Source organism: Pituophis catenifer, unplaced genomic scaffold (assembly GCF_029215685.1).
Source record: "Pituophis catenifer annectens isolate HBS135680 unplaced genomic scaffold, rPitCat1.0.hap2 SCAF_1, whole genome shotgun sequence".
Taxonomy (NCBI): Eukaryota; Metazoa; Chordata; class Lepidosauria; order Squamata; family Colubridae; genus Pituophis; species Pituophis catenifer.
In genome coordinates, this window is record NW_027256881.1 from 32,072,873 (window position 1) to 32,097,639 (window position 24,767).

General features: G+C 39.7%; 1 protein-coding gene across 1 annotated transcript in view; it reads left to right on the top strand.

Moving 5' to 3' along the window:
- The first annotated feature begins 4,931 nt into the window (after window positions 1-4,931).
- EFEMP1 (EGF containing fibulin extracellular matrix protein 1) overlaps window positions 4,932-24,767 on the top strand; it is a 54,484-nt gene continuing 34,648 nt past the window's right edge. The window contains exons 1-4 of the mRNA XM_070932230.1: window positions 4,932-5,032; window positions 16,530-16,617; window positions 17,841-17,889; window positions 19,367-19,612. Coding sequence (XP_070788331.1) covers window positions 16,537-16,617; window positions 17,841-17,889; window positions 19,367-19,612 — 376 coding nt within the window. The 5' untranslated portion in view covers window positions 4,932-5,032; window positions 16,530-16,536. The remainder of the gene's footprint in view (window positions 5,033-16,529; window positions 16,618-17,840; window positions 17,890-19,366; window positions 19,613-24,767) is intronic.

Here is a 24,767-nt window from a genome sequence, read left to right on the forward strand (position 1 = left end):
AGCATGCTAATGGTTGCTACTGTACTTCAAAAACTTCCACATAGGTTGGTTGAAAAATCAAACTCGGTTAAAGAGTTATTGTAATGATAAATATTCAAGCGCACAGTAGGAAGAAATAGAAAAGAAACTTTAAAATGGTTTTAGTTTATTTTTAGATACTTTAGTGCATCATATACAGTGATTTACATTACTGCTTGCTGTCTTGTCAAGGATTGTTATGTTGTTTTGAACTCCCTATCCAACTTCAAGTAGCCACAGAATCTGTGTTTGTATTATTTGCTACATAATTAGAACAAAACTTGTTTAAGTTTTGAAAGCAGGCATACCAAAGCACAACTAAAGGGATAGGCTGATGCTGCTATGGCCAGTTGACTAAAATGTTATGCACGTATTACCTAAAAGTATATTAATATGCAAACTTGTCTTCTTTTTTGAATGTGAGATCCAGTAGCCCTGTGCAGTTCGAAGTCCTCCATGGTCTTTCAGTGAAAAATTGTCCAGTCCAAATATGATTGGAAGATAAAGAATCATAAAATGGTAAGCAAGGAGCTGAAGTATTCCATTAACAGGTAGCACTTGAAACATCAGATGAAGCATACATATAAGGCTCATCCCATATCCCTCTAACTTCAACACAAAGATTCCTTACTATGTCATCTCATTGATGGATGATTGATGGTGCAGTCTAGCTGGCATCTGCCTAGCTATCATTGGATACTTCAAGCTATGTGGGTATATCCTTCCCCTCCAGTTGCTCAGCAATAGTCTCCATGGTCATTTTGATTTGGGCATGGAATTAGGATACTAGTTGTAGTGGGTAGAAGAGAAGAAGCTTTGAAAGAATTCCTTAGAAAACTACAGGTCCACTGGCAGCTCCTTTCCATTGCAACTCAAGCCATCGTTTCCTGAATCCAGGTTCCAACCTCTGGCCACAGTGTCTTTCCTTTTCTACAGCAAAAATCTCTCTTCTATGAGCTTCAGCGCCTAACACCATCAGACCGATATACAATATATATCATTGTAAAACTAAGTTTTAAGAACATCTTATATTCAGTGCCAAGTACATAAGAAGGTACTATTAAATGCTGCTAGAATATCTGTGGCACAGTAAATACAGTGTGTAAAAATAATTATTTTTTCTTACTTTACTGATTCCGTCAAATGCATATTTATTCAATAATACATTATAGGAATGTATTTCCAGGCATGTGTGCCCCACTGAACTCTCTGCTCTGCTGCACCTTAAAAAAACCTGTACATCCTGACACTAGATGACATGAGATCCATTCTGCCACAGTTAAAGTCCACTATTTTCAAAGCTAGAAATGTAACCTTGTGTTTAAATCTCTTATTAAGGACCACTCAAGATAGAAGCACTAAAATGGTCTCCTTTTACCCATCCCATTTTTGCTGTCCTTATCTAGTTGCTATAGCCTTTGTTTCATGTTACTTCTATTGTATTCAGTGGTGGAATGCTGCCTGTTTAAGAACCGGTTTGGTGAGTGTGCTCTTTGTGCGTGCATGCGCACTTTGCACATGTGTGCGTCTAAGGTGCTTGCGCACAGCGCTGAAAATGGAGCATTTAGAAGCTCAGCTGCTTACCTTCCAAGTCAGGAATGGTAAGTAGAACAGCGAGGAGGGGGGAATCAGCTGTGCCGCATGACTGAGATGAGCTACAAAGCAAGAAATAAAGGACAGGATAAAGTGGGGGTGGGTGGGCGGAGCCAACTGATTGTCGGCACTACCAGTTCACTGGAACCGGTCCGAACCAGCTGAATTCCACCTCTGCTTGTATTTTACATTACATTTTAAAGTATACTCAATGATTTTCCAACAGTAACGTTAATGATACAGCAGAGCAAAGGTGGAAAGATTTTTCGTACATTGACTCAGTGTAATCAGAAATCATAAATGAAGCCGTTCTTGTACAAAAGTTTAAGACAGGCACAAACAACATTTGGACTCAAAAGCTGTACTTTCCTTTCTTTTAATTGTCTCTGAAAACTACATTGCTGATGATACAATGATGTCATTATATAGGCTAAACTGACATTTTGAATATTGGGGATTCCAGAAAGGTTTCATTACAGGTATTTTTAACCATATACAGGGGGCAAAAAGATACTATGGAAAACTGATATTTTACTCCAGGATTTTGGCAGAACACAAGAATGAAGTTGAGGCTGCAGTCAGTTTACATGGGTTGGCCTTCCAGTTTTAAAATGACATATCAATTTGTGAATGTTTCATGTTTTGAGTTTTAATTCTGTTTTTCTAAATGTCTTAGAAAATAAGTAAACTTAAAAAGAAATGTTCCTCAGATCATCACATTTAAAAGCAGAACAACAATCCTGTTGGATTTAACAAAATTAATTTAGGCCTTTCTACATGCTCTCCATTCTCATCACTGAAGAAGAGTATCTGCAGAAAAGAGGCAAGGAATGAAAAAAAAAATCAAGATGTCAGCCTTGATGGTGGCTGCCATCTAGTCCCTCCTTCAGACATTCCTGCTCCCAAGCTCTCAGAACTGCACGTGACACACCATCCTCATCATCATTTCCCACAAGAGATCCCAGCTACACTCTCTCCCAGGGGTGTCAAACTCGCGGCCCACAGGCTGGATGCATCATGCGCTGGCCACACCCACCTCCAGTTTAGCAAAGGGGGAGAAGTCACAATACATCATGTGACGACAATGTGATGCCCCAAGTTTGACACCCCTGCTCTATCCCAATGTTTCTCAACCTGGACAACTTTAAGTTGTGTGGACTTCGATTCCCAGAATTCTCCAGTCAGCATGCTGGGAATTGAAGTCCACACAACTTAAAGTTGTCCAAGTTGAGAAACACTGCTCTATCCAATGCACCCCTCAGCCCCAATTCTTGCTTCACCACACTTGTTTGGTAGGGAGGAAAAGCAATCATGATCCAGGACAGTGGAAAAATTACTTCTCCTAAGCGATAATGGAGAAAGGACAGCAAAATCCCACCGCCCTTTGACTTCAGGAGGGAACCAAAAGGGGAGGAAAGTGGGAAACAGGGCATTCTTGCCTTCCAAAGTCAACAGGTTGGCCTGATGCTCATGCTGGCTCCCTAAATGCCAACCAGTAGGAAGGCAAAGGAGCTCTGGATTTTTCAACACCACTATCAGCATCTGAATTTGCAAGATCCAGTTAACCTAATAGTCCTATTAATGGCTCTTAGCAAGTGGGACAGGCCATAAAATGATGTGCTGCTGTTCCAGGTTCAGATCAGCCATGCTTATTCAGTTTTGTTCTCACCGCTTTCTGATTCCATTTGCAATTTATTTTTACTATTTTTTTCATTCTTGCAAAGCTCAAGCCCACCCATTGTTTTTCTTTGTTTTGCAGATGTTTGGGCAGAGAAGTACCTGAGCTTTCCTCCGAACTCTGGAATTTTAGGGGAAAATAAACTCATATTCTATTAATTACAGGTGGATTACATCAACAGTAATGAAGATGATGGTGGTAATAGAACTCCTCTGTAAACAACTAAAATACAGGTAGTCCTCAACAACAGCAAGTTGTAACGGCACTAAAAAAAGTGACTTATGACCATTTTTCACACTTACGACCATTGCAGCATCCTCATGGTCACATGATTTACATTTGGATGCTTGACAACTGACTCACATTTATAATGGTTGCAGTGTCCCGGGGTCATGTGATCACCTTTTGCAACCTTCTGACAAGCAAAGTCAATGGGCAAACCAGATTCATTTAACAACCATTTTATTAATTTAACAACTGTAGTGTTTCACTTAACAAATGTGGCAAGAAAAGTCATAAAATGGAGCCAAACTCATTTAAGAGCTGTGTGCCACAGTCGTTAGAATGCAGTATTGCAGGGTGACTCTGCCGACTGGCGGCAGTTCGAGTCTCATCAGGCTCAAGGTTGACTCAGCCTTCCATCCTTCCGAGGTGGGTAAAATGAGGACCCAGATTATTGGGGGCAATATGCTGACTCTGTAAACCGCTTAGAGAGGGCTGTAAAAGCACTATGAAGCAGTATATAAATCTAAGTGCTACTGCTGTTGCTATTAACAAATTTCTCCCTTAGCAATATACATTTTGGGCTCAATGGTGAGGATTAGCTGTACTTTTCTCATGTGAACTCTGATTGAGAGAGATTAAAGATCAGGGATGGTGTTCCCTTTCCTTTTTTTAAAAAAACAACAACCCTGCACGTAGCAAGCATGCAAATATTAAAATATGATTTGGTTCCTTTGCAAAGCTCAGACCAACAAGATATCATTTCACTTCTGTACAATCAAAAGGAGGAGTGGAAGAAAGGCAACCCCGAACAAACAAATATAAATATATTAAGATAAAGAATGAATTGTTTAAGAATAAGAGAATAAATATGAATAAACAGTAAAGTTAGAATCTAGGGGCAAACGAAGATGGTGTTTATCTATGCAAATAGAAATATTGAGATATGATATAAAAAAAAGAAAAGAAAAGGGGGGAAGGCGATTTTGGCAAGAATTGTAATTGAGTAAAATGGATTTGAATTTGATTAATTGTAAAAGATAAGAAAGGACCAACGCTCTGTTAAAAAAAAAAAGATGTGGGTGAATATGGGAGAGGAGAAAAACCAATAAAACTTGATTTTTTTTAAAAAAAAAAAAAAGAGAGAGAGAGAGAGAGAGAGAGAGAGAGAGATCATTTCACCTCTACCAGCGACATAAATTTTTCCAACCCGTTACCAAATTCTCGACCGAAAGGAGTTAACTCAGAAGAAGATCGGTAGGGGGCGTTAAACGGATGCTGACGGTAGCTGAAACTTTTAAAGTCGGTCCAAAACACCGCGAGGGAGGGGAAGCGGGGGCCGCTTTCCTCGCCGTGACTCGAGGAGCCGGGCGAAGGCGCGGGGTTAACCTGCAACTGCGCCTCTTCGGGAGGGAGTTGCTGCCGCTCGCTCTCCCCAGCCGCCTCCCTTGGCAGCTCTGCCTGCACGGGAAGGGAATCCCCTCCCCACCTCGCCGCACGCCCGTTGTTGGAGCGACGCAGGTAAGACGCTCCGGATTCTCCTTTTCTCGCCGGCCCTTGCGGCAACGCGGTGGGAGAAGAAAGCAAGGCGGTGCGGTGCGGTGCAATGCCATGTTTTACAGGTTGCACGGGCTGCTCCCCGCTCGTGCCAACGCGTGGGGTGATCTTTCAGGAGGTGGCGCGTCGCGGGAGTGGTTTGCCCGCGTGCGGTTTTGAATTTTTATTTTTTATTTTTATTTTTGGGGTGTGTGTGTGTGTGTGTCTGTGCGTGGAATGGGTCGGAGGAATTGTATTGAGGAGTTGCTGATCTTCGTGCAGGGAGAATAAAAGAAATTTAAGGACCGTCCAAGGAAAAGTAAATGCAGAGGATGCAAATTTAGAGGGGGAAAGTATGCCTTTTGAATCGCGTTGTGAAAGTCTGCTGATGGTCCCCGAACCGGGAACTAACCAAATTACCGATTGCAAAACTAACCAAGTCCACTGAAGTGAATCCCTTTGAAATTTAGCAAATCTTCCTTTCTGACCCAGTGTGGAGGGCAGCCTAGAAACAGGTTTCTGGGATACAGAAGATGGGTCAGGATGCAGAAGATTGATTCGTTTATATGTCAGTTCCGTGGGTGTTCTGGCCACCACATATCTACAAAATAGGCAAAATCATGAATCATATTTCGGGAGTTGAAGACCCATCTGCCACCTTATTCTGAGCTCATCCATTTATGCTGCCAGAGAGAAGTGGTCCAGTTGAGCCAAGTATTGGCTATTTTGAGCCTGGCAGCAGTTCTCCAAGTTCTTGGGAGAAGTTTTGCCCGGCTTTGTGTTATTTGAGATCCTCTTAAAGGGAGATTTAGTCAAGGAGGTTGCCTTAGATCAGGCTGCTGGAGTATCTCCTCTGATGGCAGACAGGAGATTTGCACATCACTTGGTGCTGTTAACTGAAGAGGTCACAACTTGAACATACATGGCCAGCTTGTACGTATTTCTAGGGCTGTCCTGCTTACACAGTCTAGTCTGCTCTGGCCAATAGTCAGATAAGGAGACTATTAAGGAACACAATTTCTGCTACCCTGAATTCCTTCACAGGAAAAAAGTGGGAAGTAAAAAAATAAAACACAAACAGGATTAAAATCTCAAGACACTTAATTATCACCAGCTGTTTTCCTAGTCACCCAATAGGCAAGCAAGAGGGATTTTGGAAGAGGCAGTTGGACAGTTCTTTTTTTAGATATAAAACTGGTTGGTTGGTTGGTTGGTTGGTTGGTTGGTTGGTTGGTTGGTTTTGGTTCTTTTAAGACAGCCTTCATTCCTGGTGACTGCTTGAGAAAGTCCCTTCAGTTTTCTTGGCAAGACTTCAGAAGTGGTTTGCCATTGCCTCCTTGCTAGAACTGAAAGGGAGAGAGACTGGACTAAGGTGACCGGCTTCTTGTCTGAGGTGGGATTAAAATTTAGACTCCCAGTTTCTAGCCTGGTTCTTTAACTATTTAGCTACTTCATATAGGCAAAACTCATCAGAAGGAAACTCAGCCCTGTGATAGAAGCCCAAAATTTCTTTGCAATTCATTCATGAAATTTCTGATAGAAGGGAAAAACACTCCTGTAACAGCTGTTGGGAAATATTACTTCCAAAGATCCTGGAAGGGTCCTACTGATCAGAATGGGAGATGCATGTTTCCTACATGGGTCTCCTCACATTAGTTTTCATCCCCCCCCCCCCGTGATTTTTCTTTTATTCTTTCAGTATAAAATTAGACAAGAGGCCCAGTGATCTCTTTCAAGTGCCAATATGCCCCCCCAAAAAATTTAATACTGGTCAGTTTCTCTGGCCTGTATAGATTTCTGTTCAGATAATGGGCTACATAGATACTTTAAGCATGGAGAATTTATCTGCAAGGCTGTCTTTGAACTGTTCCACTCCCAGATTTTTGGGAGTGGATAGAAGTTTGATTTCTCCATGCAGCAATCTAAGAACAGAAGCTACACAGGCTTTCCTGTATAGGACAGCAAAGAGGCCTGAGTAAGACATTATGTTAGAAATAGAAGATGCCTGAGGTGACCCATGTGATACAGTAAATTACTTCTGAGAGATTATACAATTCAATTGAGTTTGAAATAAAAAGCACAGCCAGTAAACTGAACTTTATGCAACTTGATTTTGCTAGACTTGTATAGGGCCTTCCGATCCATCAAAACTGTTTTCATTTGCTAATATTTTGTAAATCACACAAATAACAGAATAATAGAGTTGGAAAGAACCTTGGAGGTCTTCTAGTCCAACCCTCTGCTCAGGAAGGAAACCCTATACCCGTGATGGCGAACCTATGGCATGCGTGCCACAGGTGACACGTGGAGCCATATCTGTGGCACGCGAGCATTGCCCTAGCTTAGCTCCAGCACGCATGTGCGCACCAGCCAGCTGATTTTCAGGCCTTCCGGGTCCACCGGAAGTCGGGAAACGGGCTGTTTCTGGCCTCCAGACGGTCTCGGGCGGGTGGGGAAGGCTGTTTTAATCCTCCCCAGGCTCCAAGAAAGCCTCTGGAGCCTTGGGAGGGTGAAAAACGGGCCTACTGGGCCCACTATGCCATCGTGTGCCAAAAGCGGGAGGGAGTGCAGGAGGAGGGATTTGTGTGTGTATGCACGGGGGGCGGGCACATTGAATTATGGGGGTGGGCACACACACACGTGACCCCCCCCTAAGCTCCCCCCGCTTTTGGCACGCAATGGCAAAAAGGTTAGCCATCACTGCCCTATACTATTTCAAACAAATGGTTGTCCAATCTCTTTTTAAAAATCTCCAGTGTTGGAGCATCCCCAACTTCTGGAAGCAAGCCGTTCCACCGATTAATTGTTCTAACTGTCAGGAAATTTCTCCTTAGTTCTAGGTTGCTTCTCTCCTTGATTAGTTTCCATCCATTGCTTGTCCTGCCTTCAGATGCTTTGGAGAATAGGTTGACCCCCTGTTCTTGGGGCAGCACCTTAGATATTAGAACACTGCTATCATGTGTCTATCACCTAGTATTTATTTTCATTCAACTTCATTAAACTAGATACATCTCATTCCAGCAACCATTCTTTATCTGTTTTAGCCTCCTGTCTCCTTAAATAAGGTAAGAGACATGGGAGCACTAGTAGAGATGCTGCTAGTCAGAGCAGATATATTAGCTAGATCATTTTTATATCAAGGGACACCCTTCCTTTTCCTACCCCTACATGGGGCAGCAAGATCCTATAGAAAGGACAAGCGAATTTTAGAGGGGGGGAAAAGGATTTTCAGGATTTGGGGTGCTTGTCTTAGTTTACTAGAAGTCCAAACTTATTTGTTTCTTTGGGGGAACCATTACGGGAACAGGCAGTACATTTCTGGATTAATAAGGCAAATCTGGAGAACTCCAAGGAGGGAAAAACTAGGGGCTATATGAACATACATAGTATGATCTTCCTTGCTTTTTGATAGTGTAGACTAGACTAGACTAGAATTCTTTATTGACCAAGTGTGATTGGACACACAAGGAATTTGTCTTGGTGCATATGCTCTCAGAGTACATAAAAGAAAAGAGAGTGTAGCAGACTGTAGTGAGATTTGATGCTGAATTTCCTGTCCATTTTTTCCTATTAATATGTAGCTGTTCATCAATAAAGGCTGCATTTGTGAAATAGACATTGACACCAGTGGTGGAATTCAAATTTTTTTACTACCAGTTCTGTGGGCATGGCTTGGCGGGCATGGTGTGGCTTGGTGGGCGTGGCAGGGGAAGAATACTTCCATTCCATTCCCACCCCACTCCAAGGGAAGGATACTACAAAATCCCCATTCCCTCCTCACTCCTGTGGGAAGGATATTGCAAAATCTCCATTCCCACCCCACTCTGGGGCTAGCCAGAGGTGGTATTTGCTGGTTCTCCGAACTACTCAAAATTTCCACTGCCGGTTCTCCAGAACCTGTCAGAAACTGCTGAATAGCACCCCTGATTGACACTCAAAATATTTGATTCATCATTTCTAACTCAACAGTTTTCAAAGGGAGTTGTTTATATCATAGTTGGGATCCATTTATTAATGAGATAATGATAAAGCTGGCTGGGATTCAGCCTTCCCTCAATGGTCTCAAGTGAAGTTAGATAGAATTGTAAATGTCATTGTATTGTACAGTTATTACCATATAATGCAACTAAGTTGACAAGAGGGAAAGATCAGGGGTGAAATGCTACCAGTTCGCTTCAGTTCAGGTGAACTGGTAGTGATAAAAACTACTGGTTCAGGCAAACCGGTAGTAAAAGAAGGCTACCGGTTCATTCCAAATGGTATTTCTGATTTAGAAATCCTGCTTTCTAGCGAAGCTAAATCACGTGACACAATCCTCCCCCTTTGCTTACTTACTTACTTACCTAGTCTTCTTTTTCTGCACGAAGCACGCATTTGGTGTGCACCACGCATGCGCGGGCAACGAACTGGTGGCGATCTGTGGAGGATTTCACCACTGGGAAAAATGTAGCCTTCTTCAATCTGACTCCTTTTCCCCAAATTCCCATCTCACATAGCTAATCTCTCTGCTGAGTGCAATTATAGGTGTTTGTATTCCCAATAAATGTACAAGGGAATTGTTGCCTTATTATATCAGCAATTGATAATTTAAGGAAATGTCCAGATTCTGGTTTTCTCTTGTCCATTAAAGCCATTTCACACATTGCACAAGGTTTTATTTGTTATCCAATGCGCTTAGGTGTCAGTGTCTGTCAGCTCTTTGAGGTAGACAAAGTCAAAACAAGTGTTTCAGGAATGTTCTTCATTGTATAAAATAGAATAATAGCATCTGGAAAGCCTGTCAAAGTGTCTCTGCATCCCGTTTTATACTAAACAAATTGAGGGTGAGATTAGTTTGAATTTCATTTCTTATTGCCAAGGTAAGAACTTCATTCCTCCACAACCTCATTGTCAAGTGTAAGGCATCTGAAACTGGTTCTATGCCTTCAATGCCAGGGGGATTAAAATGTAGCCGGGACTAGTAGCTGCCATTTTAATTCCCTGCAATTCTTCCATTTAGATGCTATGGTGGGGGCCTTAAGGGATATTCAGAGCATTACTGCTTCCTCTCCACACACACACCCCGCCATCGGCTGTTATATCAAACATGAAAAATAAGGGAAATAAAGTTTTCCTTCAGAATTCTCAAGTACTGGTACCTTATTGGGTGTTCTGACTACACCAAGAAAAAAAGCTAGTTGGCCTCCAGCAAGCTTTCTAGGTCAGAAGTTTAAGAGGGAAGTTCATAAGGAGCTTCCAAATCCACTGCAGTTTGGAGAAACCTGAACAAGAGAGGGACAGCTGTAGTTAAAAAAATAAATTTCCTTCTCTTCCCACAAATCAGAATGTAACAAAGAAATATTGTAAGAGAAAGGAGAAGAGAGAATAGAATAAAGAACCCCTCTGAGGGTTGGGCAACTCCTGCTCTTTAGAAGCACCTGCTGTCTTGTGTACATCCAGTAGTGGGAGGTATATACCATCCCAAGTCTAGGAGACTTTCTGTCAATCTGTGGAGAACCTGAAGATAGCTTTACCTGCCATATGGCAAGACATATAAACAGTGATTCTTAATCAAGAGTCCCTTCTTGATTAAAGCAGCGGCAATATGCCAAAATGACAGTTTTTCTATTAGCATATTGTTTGCTACAATTAGGCAGTTTCTCCTTTCTTTTCTGGTCAGAAAAATTCTTTGTGTTCATGTTTAACCATGTCAAGATTATATGATGGTTTCCTCCACTCCCTATTGAATCTGTAAGCAGAAAACAAAATATATCCATTCTTCCCCTTTCTCTAAGTCTGCCTCCAGTAGGCTCAGTAGAGACTTTTAATCAAGACCTTGGATTAATGTGCTTCAGGACCAGGGGAAGAAATGTATATATTATTATTATGGTTCATTAACAATCAGCCAGATGTTTAGACTGGATCTGGCATTTTTATCCACCCATCAAGTCCTTCCCTTGGACCTGGGATAGGCAAATGTTTGATGGAGTTAAAAGTATCATTGCAGGAGGTAAACTATTCCAAATAAAGCTGCCTTTTGTAATTGACTGGGAGTGGTTTTATCAATGTTGATAACGTTCAAGTGGTGGTCCAGATATTTTAGGAATACACCCAAGGCACCTATTATTATTGATACTACCTTTGTTTTCTTTTGCCACAGTCATTCTACTTCTATTTCTAGGTCTTTGCATTTTATGATTTTCTCCAGTTCTCTCTCCTATTCTGCTATCTCCAGGTACTGCAACATCACTATCCAAACTTTTTTGTCTTTCTTATCAACAGATATTAAGTCTGGAGTGTTATATGGCAGGTGCTGTCTGTTGGAATTCTAAATTCCCAGCGCTTTCTAGCTTCTTCATTTTCTGTTACTTTCTCTATGTTGTGGTCCCACTAGTTCTTGCTTGACTGCAAATGATATTTCTTGCAGATCTTCCGATGCACCATTGTTGCTACTTTGTCATGCCATTATTATTTATGGTCAATCTGTGCAGTCTTCTTGCAGCAGCTAACTAGGTGGTCTACAGTTTCTTCAGCTTCATTGGAGAGGTGGCATTTGCTATCTGTGCTGTCTTCTCAAGTCTGGCTTTATATGCACTTAACGTTTTGTCTTGGCAGCTAGAATTAGCCCCTCTGTTTCTTTCGTCAACTTTCCTGCTCTTAGCTATTGCCAGGTCTTATTGCTATTAGTTTTGCCTGCTATTGTTTTCTTCATGATATACTAGTTTCAGTGCATCTTCTTCACTTTCCTTCACTTTCCAATGCTTTTTTTTTCTTCTTACCAACTGCCTGGTCTACTTGCAACATTCTAGCCCACCTATTTTCCTTGGTAAGTAGAGTCTGTCAACATGAAGAAGGATATGATTTATTGTCATTATTTTTCTGTTTTAGTTCTGCTTGTATCTAATCCACTATTCCAGCTGTGTATTTAATGACTGGAATTACCTAACTATTAATTGCCTTGATGATATTTTCTCCACCATCCAATCTGAGTGACCACAGAAAGACACCAGCAAAACAAAACTTTTTGTAGCCCTTATATAGTAGCTCTAGTCCATTACACACACACACACACACACACACACACACACACACACACTCCCTCTCAAATCTCATTCATGTCCTGTATGTTTTGTTTTACATATTTTTCATTATAATCATCCATATATGGTCGGTATCTGTAAGCAACTCTTTCATAATTGTAAGTATCAACTTTTCAGTTTATTGAGTAATTAAGTAATTGAAGGTCATAAGTTTATCCTTCCAACATTGAAGAACAAGTCTCAGAGCAGTAAGGGGTTGAAGCTTTGCATTATAGCATGCCAGCTTCCTATTTGTAGTGGTATCTTTGGCTCTTGGCATAATTTCCTTTATAGGATCCCCTCCTGCAAATGATATTTCTTGCTTCAGTTAAAATTTGGAGCAAGGGGAATAAATGTTCTTTAAGTGTTTTTAAACTAGATGACTTTCCCCATTTGTGAATGTTTTGGTTGCCAACCATTTGTGTGCTGTTCAGTGCTGTTCAGGGAGATGATAAAAATATCAAGATGGTGCCTGTGAGATTAAAACCCTTTTTTATGTGCAGGGAGGGCTTCAACTCCATCTTATTTTCACTCTGCCCTGCAAAAAGATGTCCCTGAATGATGCCAACACTGTTTCTACCCATCAACTCCGGAAGAGCCATAAAAGAAATACATTTTTTAAAACCCTCTTCTTCTCCCTGAGTCTCATGTCTCACTTATCAACAATTAAAAGTCTCCACTTAAATATTTCCTACAGTTTTGCTTGCATATGGGAGTCAATACATAAGAAACACAACAGAATTTTGCCAGAGGGGCTGTTGCTATTTACAAACAATTATTTGGCAGTGGCTCAACTTGGATGGTAGAAAGTGGCTGAAGTCAATGAGAAATGACCTTCGGATGAAGAAACTGTTTCATGAAATCAAAAAGTAAATCCCTAAGGCCTGAAATGACACCACTTCCCAATCCTGGGCTGTTGCCTGTTCCTGTAACAGGACCAAAACATCTGTATATAGCAAACAGTTAATATTTGAGTCATTTAGAAACAGGCTTGTTCCAACATCTGCCTGAATGATCAATGATATATAAATGGGGGGGAAAGCAAGAGGGTGGATCCCCCCTTAGTTTTACACATCCTTCTTTCTAAAAACTCTTAGTTTTGTTTCCAATTCTATGTTACATCTGAAGAGTTGGTATGGAGATGTGATGGTGAGATCATATGTTTTTTAATCCAATTCCATAGCAATTCAGAAGTCCAGGCTTTAATTCCAGATGGTGTCAAATACTTTGAAGCTCATGAACAGAAAAAAATATTTTTTCATGAAATTTTATTTATATGTGTTGCTTGAAATCTCCCTCCCTTCTTCTTTTTTCCAGAGAGAAAAGCAGTTTGGTGCACTTCATATAGTTCATTCAAACCACTGCACACATTGAAGGATTGTGCTCATGCAGAGTAGCTGCCATCACTGCTACTATGCACCCTGCTAACCAATTTTTAGAAACTAAAGGAAGGGAAGGCATGTTTTTATTGCTTTATCTTTTCAACAATGTTTCTCAATCTCAGCAACTTGAAAATCCATGGACTACAATTCCCAGAATTTCCCAACCAGCAGGTTCTCTGAAGAATTCTGAGAGTTGAAGTCCACACATCTTCAAATTGAGAAACAGATCTTTACATGCTAACAGTCCCTTATCTGCTAGTTATTTCATGTATAGTTACAGTAGACACTTGGGCAAATAAATATTTCTTCGTCATGGGATATTCACAGTGCAGTAGCACCTTCCTACTAAGAAGTCAGGTTAGTTTTGCTCGGTTCAATGGCTTTTACTCTCAGAAAATCAAGTATGGAATCACTGCCTATCATTTTAATCCACACCTTTATATCAAAATGATACAGTCAGTACAGAGTTAAAAACCAAATGTAGAAACTGCTATTATTGTTAGTGCATATCCAGATCACTTTCTTGATATTTTAATCAGCTTTTCTGTGAGTCAAGGTAATTTAAAGTAATTACAACTCGGTTGATTGTGGCAAAAGCAGTCAGTACTGTACTATATATTGGTAGAATTATGTGAAATGGTCCCTGCACCTGTGGGAAAGCACTAGGATAGGAAGAAGAAAATTGGATATTGGTAAAGATGATTTTTAAAAATCCAATAAAGCCTTGCTATGTCCTGGGAATGAGAGAAAACGAGATTGATGGCAAGAAAGCCAGTATTTTATCTGCCCACCAAGGCAAGCACGTGAGCTTTTTAACTGAGCTGGAAGGATGGATTGTCAGTGGAAAAGAAGCTCCAAAGAGCAGAAGCAGCCTAACAGCTCTGTACAGTATGCACAACATGCCGAAATTGACTCAGAGGGCAAAGTTAGCGTGTCATGTAAAGTGACAAAGGGGAGATGGGGGATAGAAGGTGTTATTAATTACATATTTATTTGAAAACATTAAGGTGGTGACCGCAACCTTTGCAATTGAAACCCTTTTATTGTATCTCTTGATTTTTTTTCCAGCCCTGCCATGCATGTCCCATGGCACTTCGGCAATGCCAGGAAGGAATGCTTAGTTCTGTTACATGCTAAAGCCTCAATGCCAGCTGGGTGGCATTGATTTAAAATGTGTGTTTCCTGTGTCTCTATTCTTATGTAAGCCATTTTACTTATTCTTGAGTCTCAACTTTCAATTGCCAGTGAAGACAAATTCTATAAACAGTATTCAAAGATGGGATTTGAGTAAATGCAAATCTTGAGTTTTCAAAGCTATTAGTCCTCACGAAGTTACAATTTTCTCTCTGATTAGATCTTTTTTAAGCACTTCCACACTGCAATCCTACTCATATTTATTGGGAAGTAAGTCCAATCTGATCAGTGCAAAGGTATTTTATTTTATTGTCATTATTTTATTTTATACCCTATTTTACATTTAGGTATTTAAGGTGGTCCCTCTTTCTAATTTTTCTGCAACCCCAACCCTGTGAGCTACTTTGGACTAGCCCAGAGTCACCAAATGAATTACTGTGGCTTATATTAAAACCCAGAAAGTTTTCTTAATAGTACTGAAAGCTTTTAGCCAACAAAAGATTAAATGATTGATTTCATTTTTGTTCTTTGGATTGTTATTCTGTGTTTGTTTATATTTGATATTTAATTACAGCATTTATACTACCACATTTAGAATGATTCCAGGTGTTTAATTTGTTTCCATAATTTTTTTTAAAAAAATAAACTGTTTAAAGCATCTGGATTTCACAAAAGTGCTTTGTGGTTACGTAAATAATGTTGGTTTAAATAATATATTGGGCACAATCCATTTTATTTTATTATAATGCCCATGTTTTTATTTCCAGTTCTGGAAATATACTAATGCCAACTTCCTTTAGGGCTATATACTTCGGGACCCTTCCCCTTAATTTATCCAAGTTGCTTTGCTCTGTCCTCTGTCTTGGGGAAAGTTTCATAAAATCTCCCAATATTTAAGCAACAGAGTTGGAAGGGACCTTGGAGGTCTTCTAGTCCAACCCCCTGCTCAAGTAGGAGACCTTATATCATTTCAGACAAATGGCTATCCAATCTCTTCTTAAAAACGTCTGGTGATGGAGCATGTCATATCTGATGGAGGACATCAGTGATGGAGCAGGTCATTTGAACATTATATCTGTGTGTGTGTATTTTAGTAATGTTAACAATGAAGTGGAACAGTCACCTTTTAATTTGTTTAGCAATCGGATGCTATTTTGCAGCAGCATTGTGAATATTGTGTACTTAAATATAATTACTAGACAGGGTGGGGGTTCTTTTGCCTATGACTGGACATCCAATAAGCTAACTGAAGGGTGGGGTTGTTGTTTTTTTTCTTTACAAAACCTGAATTCAGAAGGGTGCTTTTAGCCATGCTCTTCTTCTTGTGACATAGCTCTTAGTGGTAAAATCCTGTCTGGGGAAATTGCATGATTGAGTGGATTTTTGTTCTGATAATTAACTGCATGTAGAAAACTAGAACCTTTCTCCTTGAACCTTGTTTTTATGTAGGTAGAGGGGAATCATTTTATACAAAGAGTGTTCAATACTGAGACATCCTCCTCTCTGTAATCTGAAATGCTGCAGCCTAAGTAATTGTTTTATTGAATAGTAGGGTAAAGGTAAAGGTTACCCCACACATGCGTGCTAATCGTTTCCAGGTCTAGGGGGCAGTGCTCATCTCCGTTTCAAAGCCGAAGAGCCAGCGCTGTTCGAAGATGTCTCCGTGGTCATGTGGCCGGCATGACTAAACGCCGAAGGCGCACAGAGCGCTGTTACCTTCCCACCAAAGTGGTCCCTATTTTTCTGCTTGCATATTTTACATGCTTTCGAACTGCTAAGTTGGCAGAAGAATAGTAGGGTACTTGTAGCCAAACACAGCAGGGAAAGTGTAGAGATGTCTTCAAATATATGTTTGTATGAGTATATATCAAATATTTTTTTAAAAAAATGGATATTATTTCTTGTTAGATTCATCATGGTCATCTTTGCAGTCCTTGCTGCTCTGCTCCTTGCTACAGGACACTCACAAGAAGCAGATGAAACTATCACATACACGGTAAAGATGATATTTTAAAGGGAGAGAGGAAAAGAGAAAAACATAGCATATTAGAGAGTTTTCAAAAATATTATTTTCTATTCTTTCAGAGAATCTGCAGTTTTCAAGGAGAGGATGTGGAAAGCCTTGCTAGCAAATAACTCTGTATCTAAATCTGAATTTTTCTAGACAGTTATTATTTCAGTAGCCAATTAGTTCCAGATATAATTCAGAATGCTGGCTTCAACTTTAAGTGCCCTAGATCCAATATATTTTAGAGCAGATTCCTTGTGTCCTCTGGAAATTTGGACTGCAGCTCCAATGTATCAAAGGATAAGAAGGACTGCAGTCTAGTTTAGTTAATGGCACAGATATGTAGAAAGCTACTTTAAGGCAATATTCTTTTAAAACATTTGTTTTATAGACCACAAAGCAAATTTTGTGTACATCCTAGGATGAAATATAAATCAATGATAACACCAAAACCATCCAAGGTAGACCAAGGAAAGTTAGCTGGAAGTTCTGACAGGGACTTGAAAATATGCTTATTCTTCTGAGCCAGTTTTCCCAATTTGCTGCCATCTTAGTATATGGATTACAATTCTCATTAATTTTATTATTTGATAATTATGAGATACTTCTTAATGATACAAGATTCCCTACTAATATGGCAATTTGGGAAGTTGCCATCCAACACTTCAGGAGGATGCCAGGTGGGAGAAGTCTGTTCTAATATAATATATTGCAGTCTCTGTGACATCTTTAAAATGGAGAAAGCAGAAATTGAAACCTTGGGCTTTTTCTAGGTAAAAATACCTTTTGCCATTCAAATCTTGGAGGCTGGTCTAGGTTAAGTGCTGACACTAAACTGACATAGTTCTGATTGAGATGGAAGGTTTAAGTAAGAAATAAAATACTATAAAATTGATTAAAATACTGAACTACCTAGGAAATAATTATGGGTGCATTAATGATAATCTTTTATTCTTCAAATACATTAATTAAAGAGTCTTGTAAGTATTATCAACAAAATTTCAGCAAGATCATGCAGCAGCCTAGATGTTATAGAGATTCGTGGAGTATAAAAGGATTGAATGCAGAATTCTGCAGTGATAATGTTTTGTTAACTGCTGTGAAATAATTCTTTCAAAATCTGGAGCCACTCTTATGTAGCAATATCATTTTGTGTCTTAACACCATTGCATTTAATCTATTTTTCTTGATTTTGTTTATTTTCTATGCAGCAATGTACAGATGGTTATGAATGGGACCCCATCATGCAGCGATGCAAAGGTACATTTGGGTGTGCATTAATATTTTCATATCTGTCAGAAGTACTTAGAAGCCAGATCTTGTATAGTAACATTTCCTCCATAGTTTCCCCAGTGGTAGCTTTTTATGGAGAAGACAATGGGAGAAATGTAGAAGTTTTCATATATGCAAATTTGGAGTTATATCTTTAATGTCAGTAGTTGTCCCAAATGTCTATGTTTTGGGTCACCTCCTGATATGTTTTTTTTTTAATTTTTTGATCCAGTGAGAATGAGCCACATGGATTGTTCTCTTTGCATCATACAGGTGTAAAATTTTATAAAATACATACACATGGCTGAACAGTTCACCAGTCCTGTCATTTTTGATATGAATGATTTATTTAAATAATTTATACATCTGCCCAACTCATGAATAGGAACCTGATAGCTAAGGGAGGATTAAGAACATTAGAAGAAAATATAATAAAACAAAAACAGAAGCACATTACATACAGCACAACCGAGACCACACTTCAAATATATCCCAAATCATTACAATACATGCTTATATGGTGCAAGCCAGGTTTTCAAGGTCTTATGAAAGACTGACAGGGTCAAGACCATCTTATTCCCAGAGCATATGCTGTTCCAAAGGGAAAGCACTCGATAGAGATGATCTGCTTCTTGGATCCCACAAGGCGACTTGTCTCATAGAAGGGATCCAAAATATATCACCTTGCCAGATATAGTGGGACAGAGACAAATGGAAACTGGGGAGGGGCGGGAAATGTTCTACAGATAACCAGGCCTGTACCATAAATAGCTTTAGAGATGGTTGCAAGCACCTGAACTGAATCTGGAAGCTTATAAGGAGCCAGTGGAGCTTGCAAAATTAGAAGTGTTACATGAGCCACCTCTGACTCATGCCAGGCAAATTAAAGTCACTCAGTACTATCACTCTTGGACTCCATTGCTTCGACAAGGAAGCTACTATATGGCAGGAAACTGGTACAGCAGCAGCATCTCATCTGACCCTTCCTGATGACAGCTGATTAGAAAATGTGTTCCAGGATTCCATGTCTCCATCCTTCTTTCATTCTAAAATATAATTAGGAATGTTGCAATAATTAAATACATCTACTCCTCTTTTCCAGAGTAGTGTTCATCTTTCTATATACTGTAGTTAGGGAGATACTTGCTTACAAAATCAAATATATATATTTTAAGAGTGCACTCAGAATCAGAATGCATTGCCTGTCTACTGTATTACACTATATGTAGAGCTTGTTATACTACCTGTTCAAAACCATAGACATATCTCTCTAAATAGGGAATGTGAATTTGTCATCTGATGCTGGCTTAATTTTTATACTTGTTCATTCATCAGTCCACTTTTTATTCTAACTGTTGATAATTTCCTAAATACTACTGTTTACTTCAGATTATTATTCACAACAAATAACACAGAGCTCACTCTAATTAATAACTCCTTTTCTTTTTGTCATTACTAATCACAGATATTGATGAATGTGAAATTGTGCACGAAGCATGTAAAGGTGGAATGAAATGTGTTAATCACTTTGGAGGATACCTCTGTCTGCCCAGAACAGCCCAGATCATTGTCAATAACGGCCAAGAAGAAACAGTATCAGACACTGGTAGCAGAAATGGTAATCCCATCCGTCGGACGCCTCCAGATCAGGTACCATCTCGGATACAGTGTGCAGCTGGGTTCGAGGCAAACGATCATAATGTGTGCCAAGGTAAGGAAACTGTTTCACAGCTCGGTGAAAGAAAACTGGAGTAATAATAAATGTAGCCATAGTGTATAATGAATTTAGGGAGTAAAAATGAATGTAGGATGACATTAATCAGAAGTGGTACAAAGAAAAATGATATAATTGGTATTGCAGCATGTGGTAGAATCATATCCCTGCATTTTAATACTGCAGCTCAAGACACTATATACTAAGGGATTCCAAAATCTAGAACCCAGATTAACATCCTCACTGATGAATAGTCTGCCATCTAGAAGATAGATGGCACTGATCAAAGTACTTCCTCTGTGTTACAGAAAAAGAAAAGTAGTATGGGAAAAGTGGGAGATTTCAAATACAAAAAGAGCCGTAGTTCAGATACTAAAAGAACTGTGGTGATACAGTGCTTAGAATGCAGTATTGCAGCTGACTCTGCTCACTGCCAGGAGTTCAAACCTGACGGATTAACTCAGCCTTTCATCCTTCCAAGGTTAGTAAAATGAGGTTCCAGATTGTTGGGAGCAATATGCTGACTCTGTAAACTGCTTAGAGAAGGCTATAAAGCTGTATATAAGGTGAAGTGCTATTGCTAAAAAGCTGAGTTATCCCATGAAGTAGTTGGATAGTACAGTCAATATGGAATTAATTTCCACTGCAGTCAATATGGAATTAGTTTCCATGACGACCATAGATTCAGATAGCTTTAAAAGTGGATTGCAGAAATTCACAAGGAAAGACTGTATCAGCAGCTGTCAGTTAAATTAGCCAAAAGGAAACTGCAAGGCCAAATTCAACATAATAGCCAGAAGATGGGATAAAAGGTGTTGAAGGTATTGATGGACTTTCTGAAGGTATTAGACACAATCCACTAGGAATTTCTCACAGCGGATCCATAGAAATTTCTTCTGGGCAACCTCTGTGTGGGTAAGCATGAAGATTAAAAATGAAAAATCATAATTCAGACAATACATTTTAAAAGCAAATAATTATTGATTTATAATGTATATCACATTCTCCTGTCTTAGAATATCAGTTAATTAATAGTAATAGATCCTTACTATGGTAATTGATTAATATTAGTACTGTAATGAGTAATTAATCCTTAGTCTCTGCAACAAATAAAGGCTAAGAATTCAGAAGTGGAGAATTGGAGCATAAAGAAATAGAACCAATATTTGATACCTTGGGAAAGGACACTGGCCCATGAAAGCAGCTTAGAAATAATGCCATGAGGTGGGGATTAGAATCAGTTAGTTCCACTGATCCTTAATTTATAGTATACAGTATCCCAAACGACTTGGTTGGCTGGAATCTGAGCAATGTCAATCAAATTAAGATCAACCTCTATGGATGGTGGTCAATATTTACTTTGTATATTCGTAGGTCATACAGCCTTACCACATATTATGTTCTCATTTAACTATGGATCGTAGTTGTATTGGTTTTAAGATGAGTTAATGCACTCAGTTTGGGCCTGTTAAATCATATTTAAAGGCAAAAGCTTGAGATTTGTGAAAATTATTGGGGTGTTAACTGCAATTTATTTTAGTGTAAAGAATCTCTCTAAAAAATTTAATTTCTGCTTAATTTAGAAAAGTGTAAATTAATTTGAAAATAAGGCTGGCACTGTAAATAAGGGTAGAGGGAAACAAACTACAGCAATAAAGTATAAGAGATTTTTTTATATTGCACTAGATAACCACTACCCACTATAATTAGATGGAGAGATATTGAGTTTTGAGTTTTGTTTTTCTCAATTGAAGCCAAAGAATGAAAATGAATAGCCTGAGATTTGGATGGGTTTGCTGACGTTTGCTTGGATCCCCATTGGCTTTTCTTCAACAAGTGTTTATGAATCAAAAATGGAATTTGGCTCCAGGTCTTTTCTTTCACAAAACGATACACACACTGAGGGAACAGATGTTGCACTATTTATACTAACAATAAAATGGGAAACAGCCTCCAGAGTTTCCAACAATGTTGCAACCCTTATTCCTAATTGTGCAACCAAAAGAAAAATTGCTAACGTCCTGGGAATTTTGGAAAGAAAAGTGATAAAAATAGATTTATGTACTATATACACTAATGAATGTTGTTCATTGATTATCTTTTTTAAATGATGACAAGTTTTAACCTGGATCCAAATGCACAGATATGAACAAAAGGTTAGTGCCAAAGCACAATATCAGAATAGGATTACTAATATCAGAGGTCAGAGTACATGATCCAAATTCAATCATAGAACCTCTGCTTAAAAGTTCAGGAAATGGGAATGATTGTTTCTGAGCCTATAGCATTGCTTGTCACTGGGCTAGATAACTGGAGAGATAATGGATAAATTGTCTGACTTGGTAAAAAGCAACATTTCATGTTCCACTTACATGGAAAAGGTCAGAAGATAGGTCTGGAAGAGTCTACATATTTCATTATAATAAAAGGTAGTTCCATATTTCATAGTGTCAGAATCATTTTCTTTTAAAAAAAAAAACTAGCTGAAGATTAAAAAAACAAATTCCCTTCCCTTCCCTTCCCTTCCCTTCCCTTCCCTTCCCTTCCCTTCCCTTCCCTTCCTTTCCAAAGCTTGTGAGGTGTAGCCCCTATCTGCATTGTATACTTTTATTGATTTTCAATTAATTGAACAGTAATGCCCGCCCCCATACACTCTCCTCAAAAAAGTATCCTGTGGAATTTATGTTGGCAGGGATCAGGAGACAGGCCTCTTATCAAACACCATCAGAATAGAAGGAATAAAATAATTGAAATGTGTGACATTATCATATTAATGGATGTTTTTCTTAATTGCTTTGCAATATGAACATGAAACTTCACCATTATCTGCTTTATCAACTACAACTCTACGCCATAGCGCCCATACTTGAATAACCTCCAGTGAGAGGTCATATAATTATGAGCCCTGGTGTTTTATTGGTTGCAATGCAGTATTGCAAGCTAATTCTGCCGACTGCCAGGGGTTTGATCCTCACTGGCTCAAGGCTGACTCAGTTTCCATCCTTTCGAGGTTGGTAAAATGAGGAGCCAGAGTCAGCAATATGTTACTCTGTAAACTGCTTAGGGAGGGCTGTAAAGCACTGTCAAGCGGTATATAAGTCTAAGTGCTATTACTACATAATGCTCTTCATGAGGGCTGGTCTTGACACTCTTTGAAAGCTTCAGTTAGCTAAAATCCAGCTACAAGACTTCTGATTGATTGCTTAAGGTGATGTATTAGATCTATTACGTCTGAGGACTTGGATTGACTGCCTATTTTTTAACAAATTCTGTTCAAATTGTTGATGTTTATATTTCAAGCTGTACAGACAAATCTGCTGCCATAACAACTATAGGGAATTTATTTTATTTATTTATTTATAATTTAATTTCTATACCGCCTTCCTCCCGAAGGACTCGGGGCGGTGTACAGCCAATAAAAACATAATATATATACATCGATTTAAAAACCAATTAAAAGTAATAAATAATTTTGGCTCAGAATTAAAACCTAATTAAAATGCCCAATTTAAAATCATTCACAAAGATAGCCCAACCTGGCAGAACAGTAGGGTTTTAAGAGCGCAGCGAAATACATGGAGATCAGAAATCTTATGTATTTCCGGGGGCAGTTCGTTCCAAAGGGCAGGAGCACCCACAGAGAAGGCGCTCCCCCTGGGTGTCGCCAGCCAACATAACTTGGCCGATGGCACCCTGAGGAGCCCCTCTCTGTGGGAGCAAACTGGCCGGTGGGAGGCTACCGGCGGCAGAAGTCGGTCTTGGAGGTACCCAGGCCCTAAGCCATGGAGCGCTTTAAAAGTGGTAACCAACACCTTGAATCGCACCCGGAAGACCACTGGGAGCCAGTGCAGCTCGCGCAGGAGAGGTGTTACATGGGCGTAATGGGTCGCGACCATAACTACCCGCGCGGCCGCATTCTGGACCAGTTGGAGCCTTTGAGTGCTCTTCATGGGGAGCCCCATGTAGAGAGCATTACAGTAGTCCAGCCGGGAGGTGACAAGGGCATGAGTGACCGTGCGCAAGGTGTCCCAATCCAGAAAGGGTCACAACTGGCGGATCAGGCGAACCTGATAAAAAGCCCCCCTGGCCATGGCCGTCATATGCTCTTCTAAAGACAGCCGTGCATCCAGGAGGATGCCCAGATTGCGAGCCCTCTCTGTGGAGGGCAGAGATTCACCCCCAATAGTCAGCGATGGCGCCAGCTGACTATATCAGGGCGCCAGAAGCCACAGCCACTCGGTCTTGGAAGGGTTGAGTCTGAGCCTATTTCTCCCCATCCAGACCCGCACGGCCTCCAGGAATGCGTGGGGAGAAAGAAGGCTGGCAGGATTGAAGGGGACAAGGGGGAAATATAATGGGAGATGAAGTGAGCTACTCTCAGGAAATGGGATCTTTGACATATTTATTTATTTAGTAAATCTATAGGTGACCCATTTCATATACATGATTCTGAATAGCTCACAATTAAAACAAAATAACAAAAAGAAGCAGAATTAAAAACAATAAAAATTACATAAAAATAGCAGCCAAGAACACTAATAAACGCTTATAATGGGCTCATCTGTGCTATCAGGGCTATTAAATGAATTTGGGGACACTTTTAGATTGTTGATAAAAATAGGGAAATTTATGGTAAAAATAAAGAGGGGCAAATGTTAGTAGAAAAGTAACGTTAGGTGAATATATGTTGAAAGGAGCAAAAATGTCTGTGTATCACTTTCTTTTAGATAAGTGAGAATTGGATATGTCAGAAAAAAATCAGTTCAGTTAGAGCAGGGGTGAAATGCTCCTGGTTCGGACTGGATCGCCTGATCCGGTAGCGATGGAGGCGAGTGGTTCAGAGAACTGGTAGCAAAAATCCCTGCCCCCCCCCATGCCCACCTCTTCGGCCGAAAAAATGCTTTTAAAAGTAAAAAAAAAAAAGCCTCTGATGATCGTGCGGCTCATTTAGAAAGCATTTTTTCTACAACCTCTTCAGATTCTTTCTTTTAAAAGCCTCTGACGATCCAAGCTGAGTTGCCTGATCGTCAGAGGCATTTAAAAGAAAAAAAGCCTCTGACGATCAGGTAACTCGGCTGGGATCGTCAGAGCCTTTTGAAAGCATTTTTTTACAACCGCTTCCCCGAAGAGGTTGTAGAAAAAATGGTTTTAA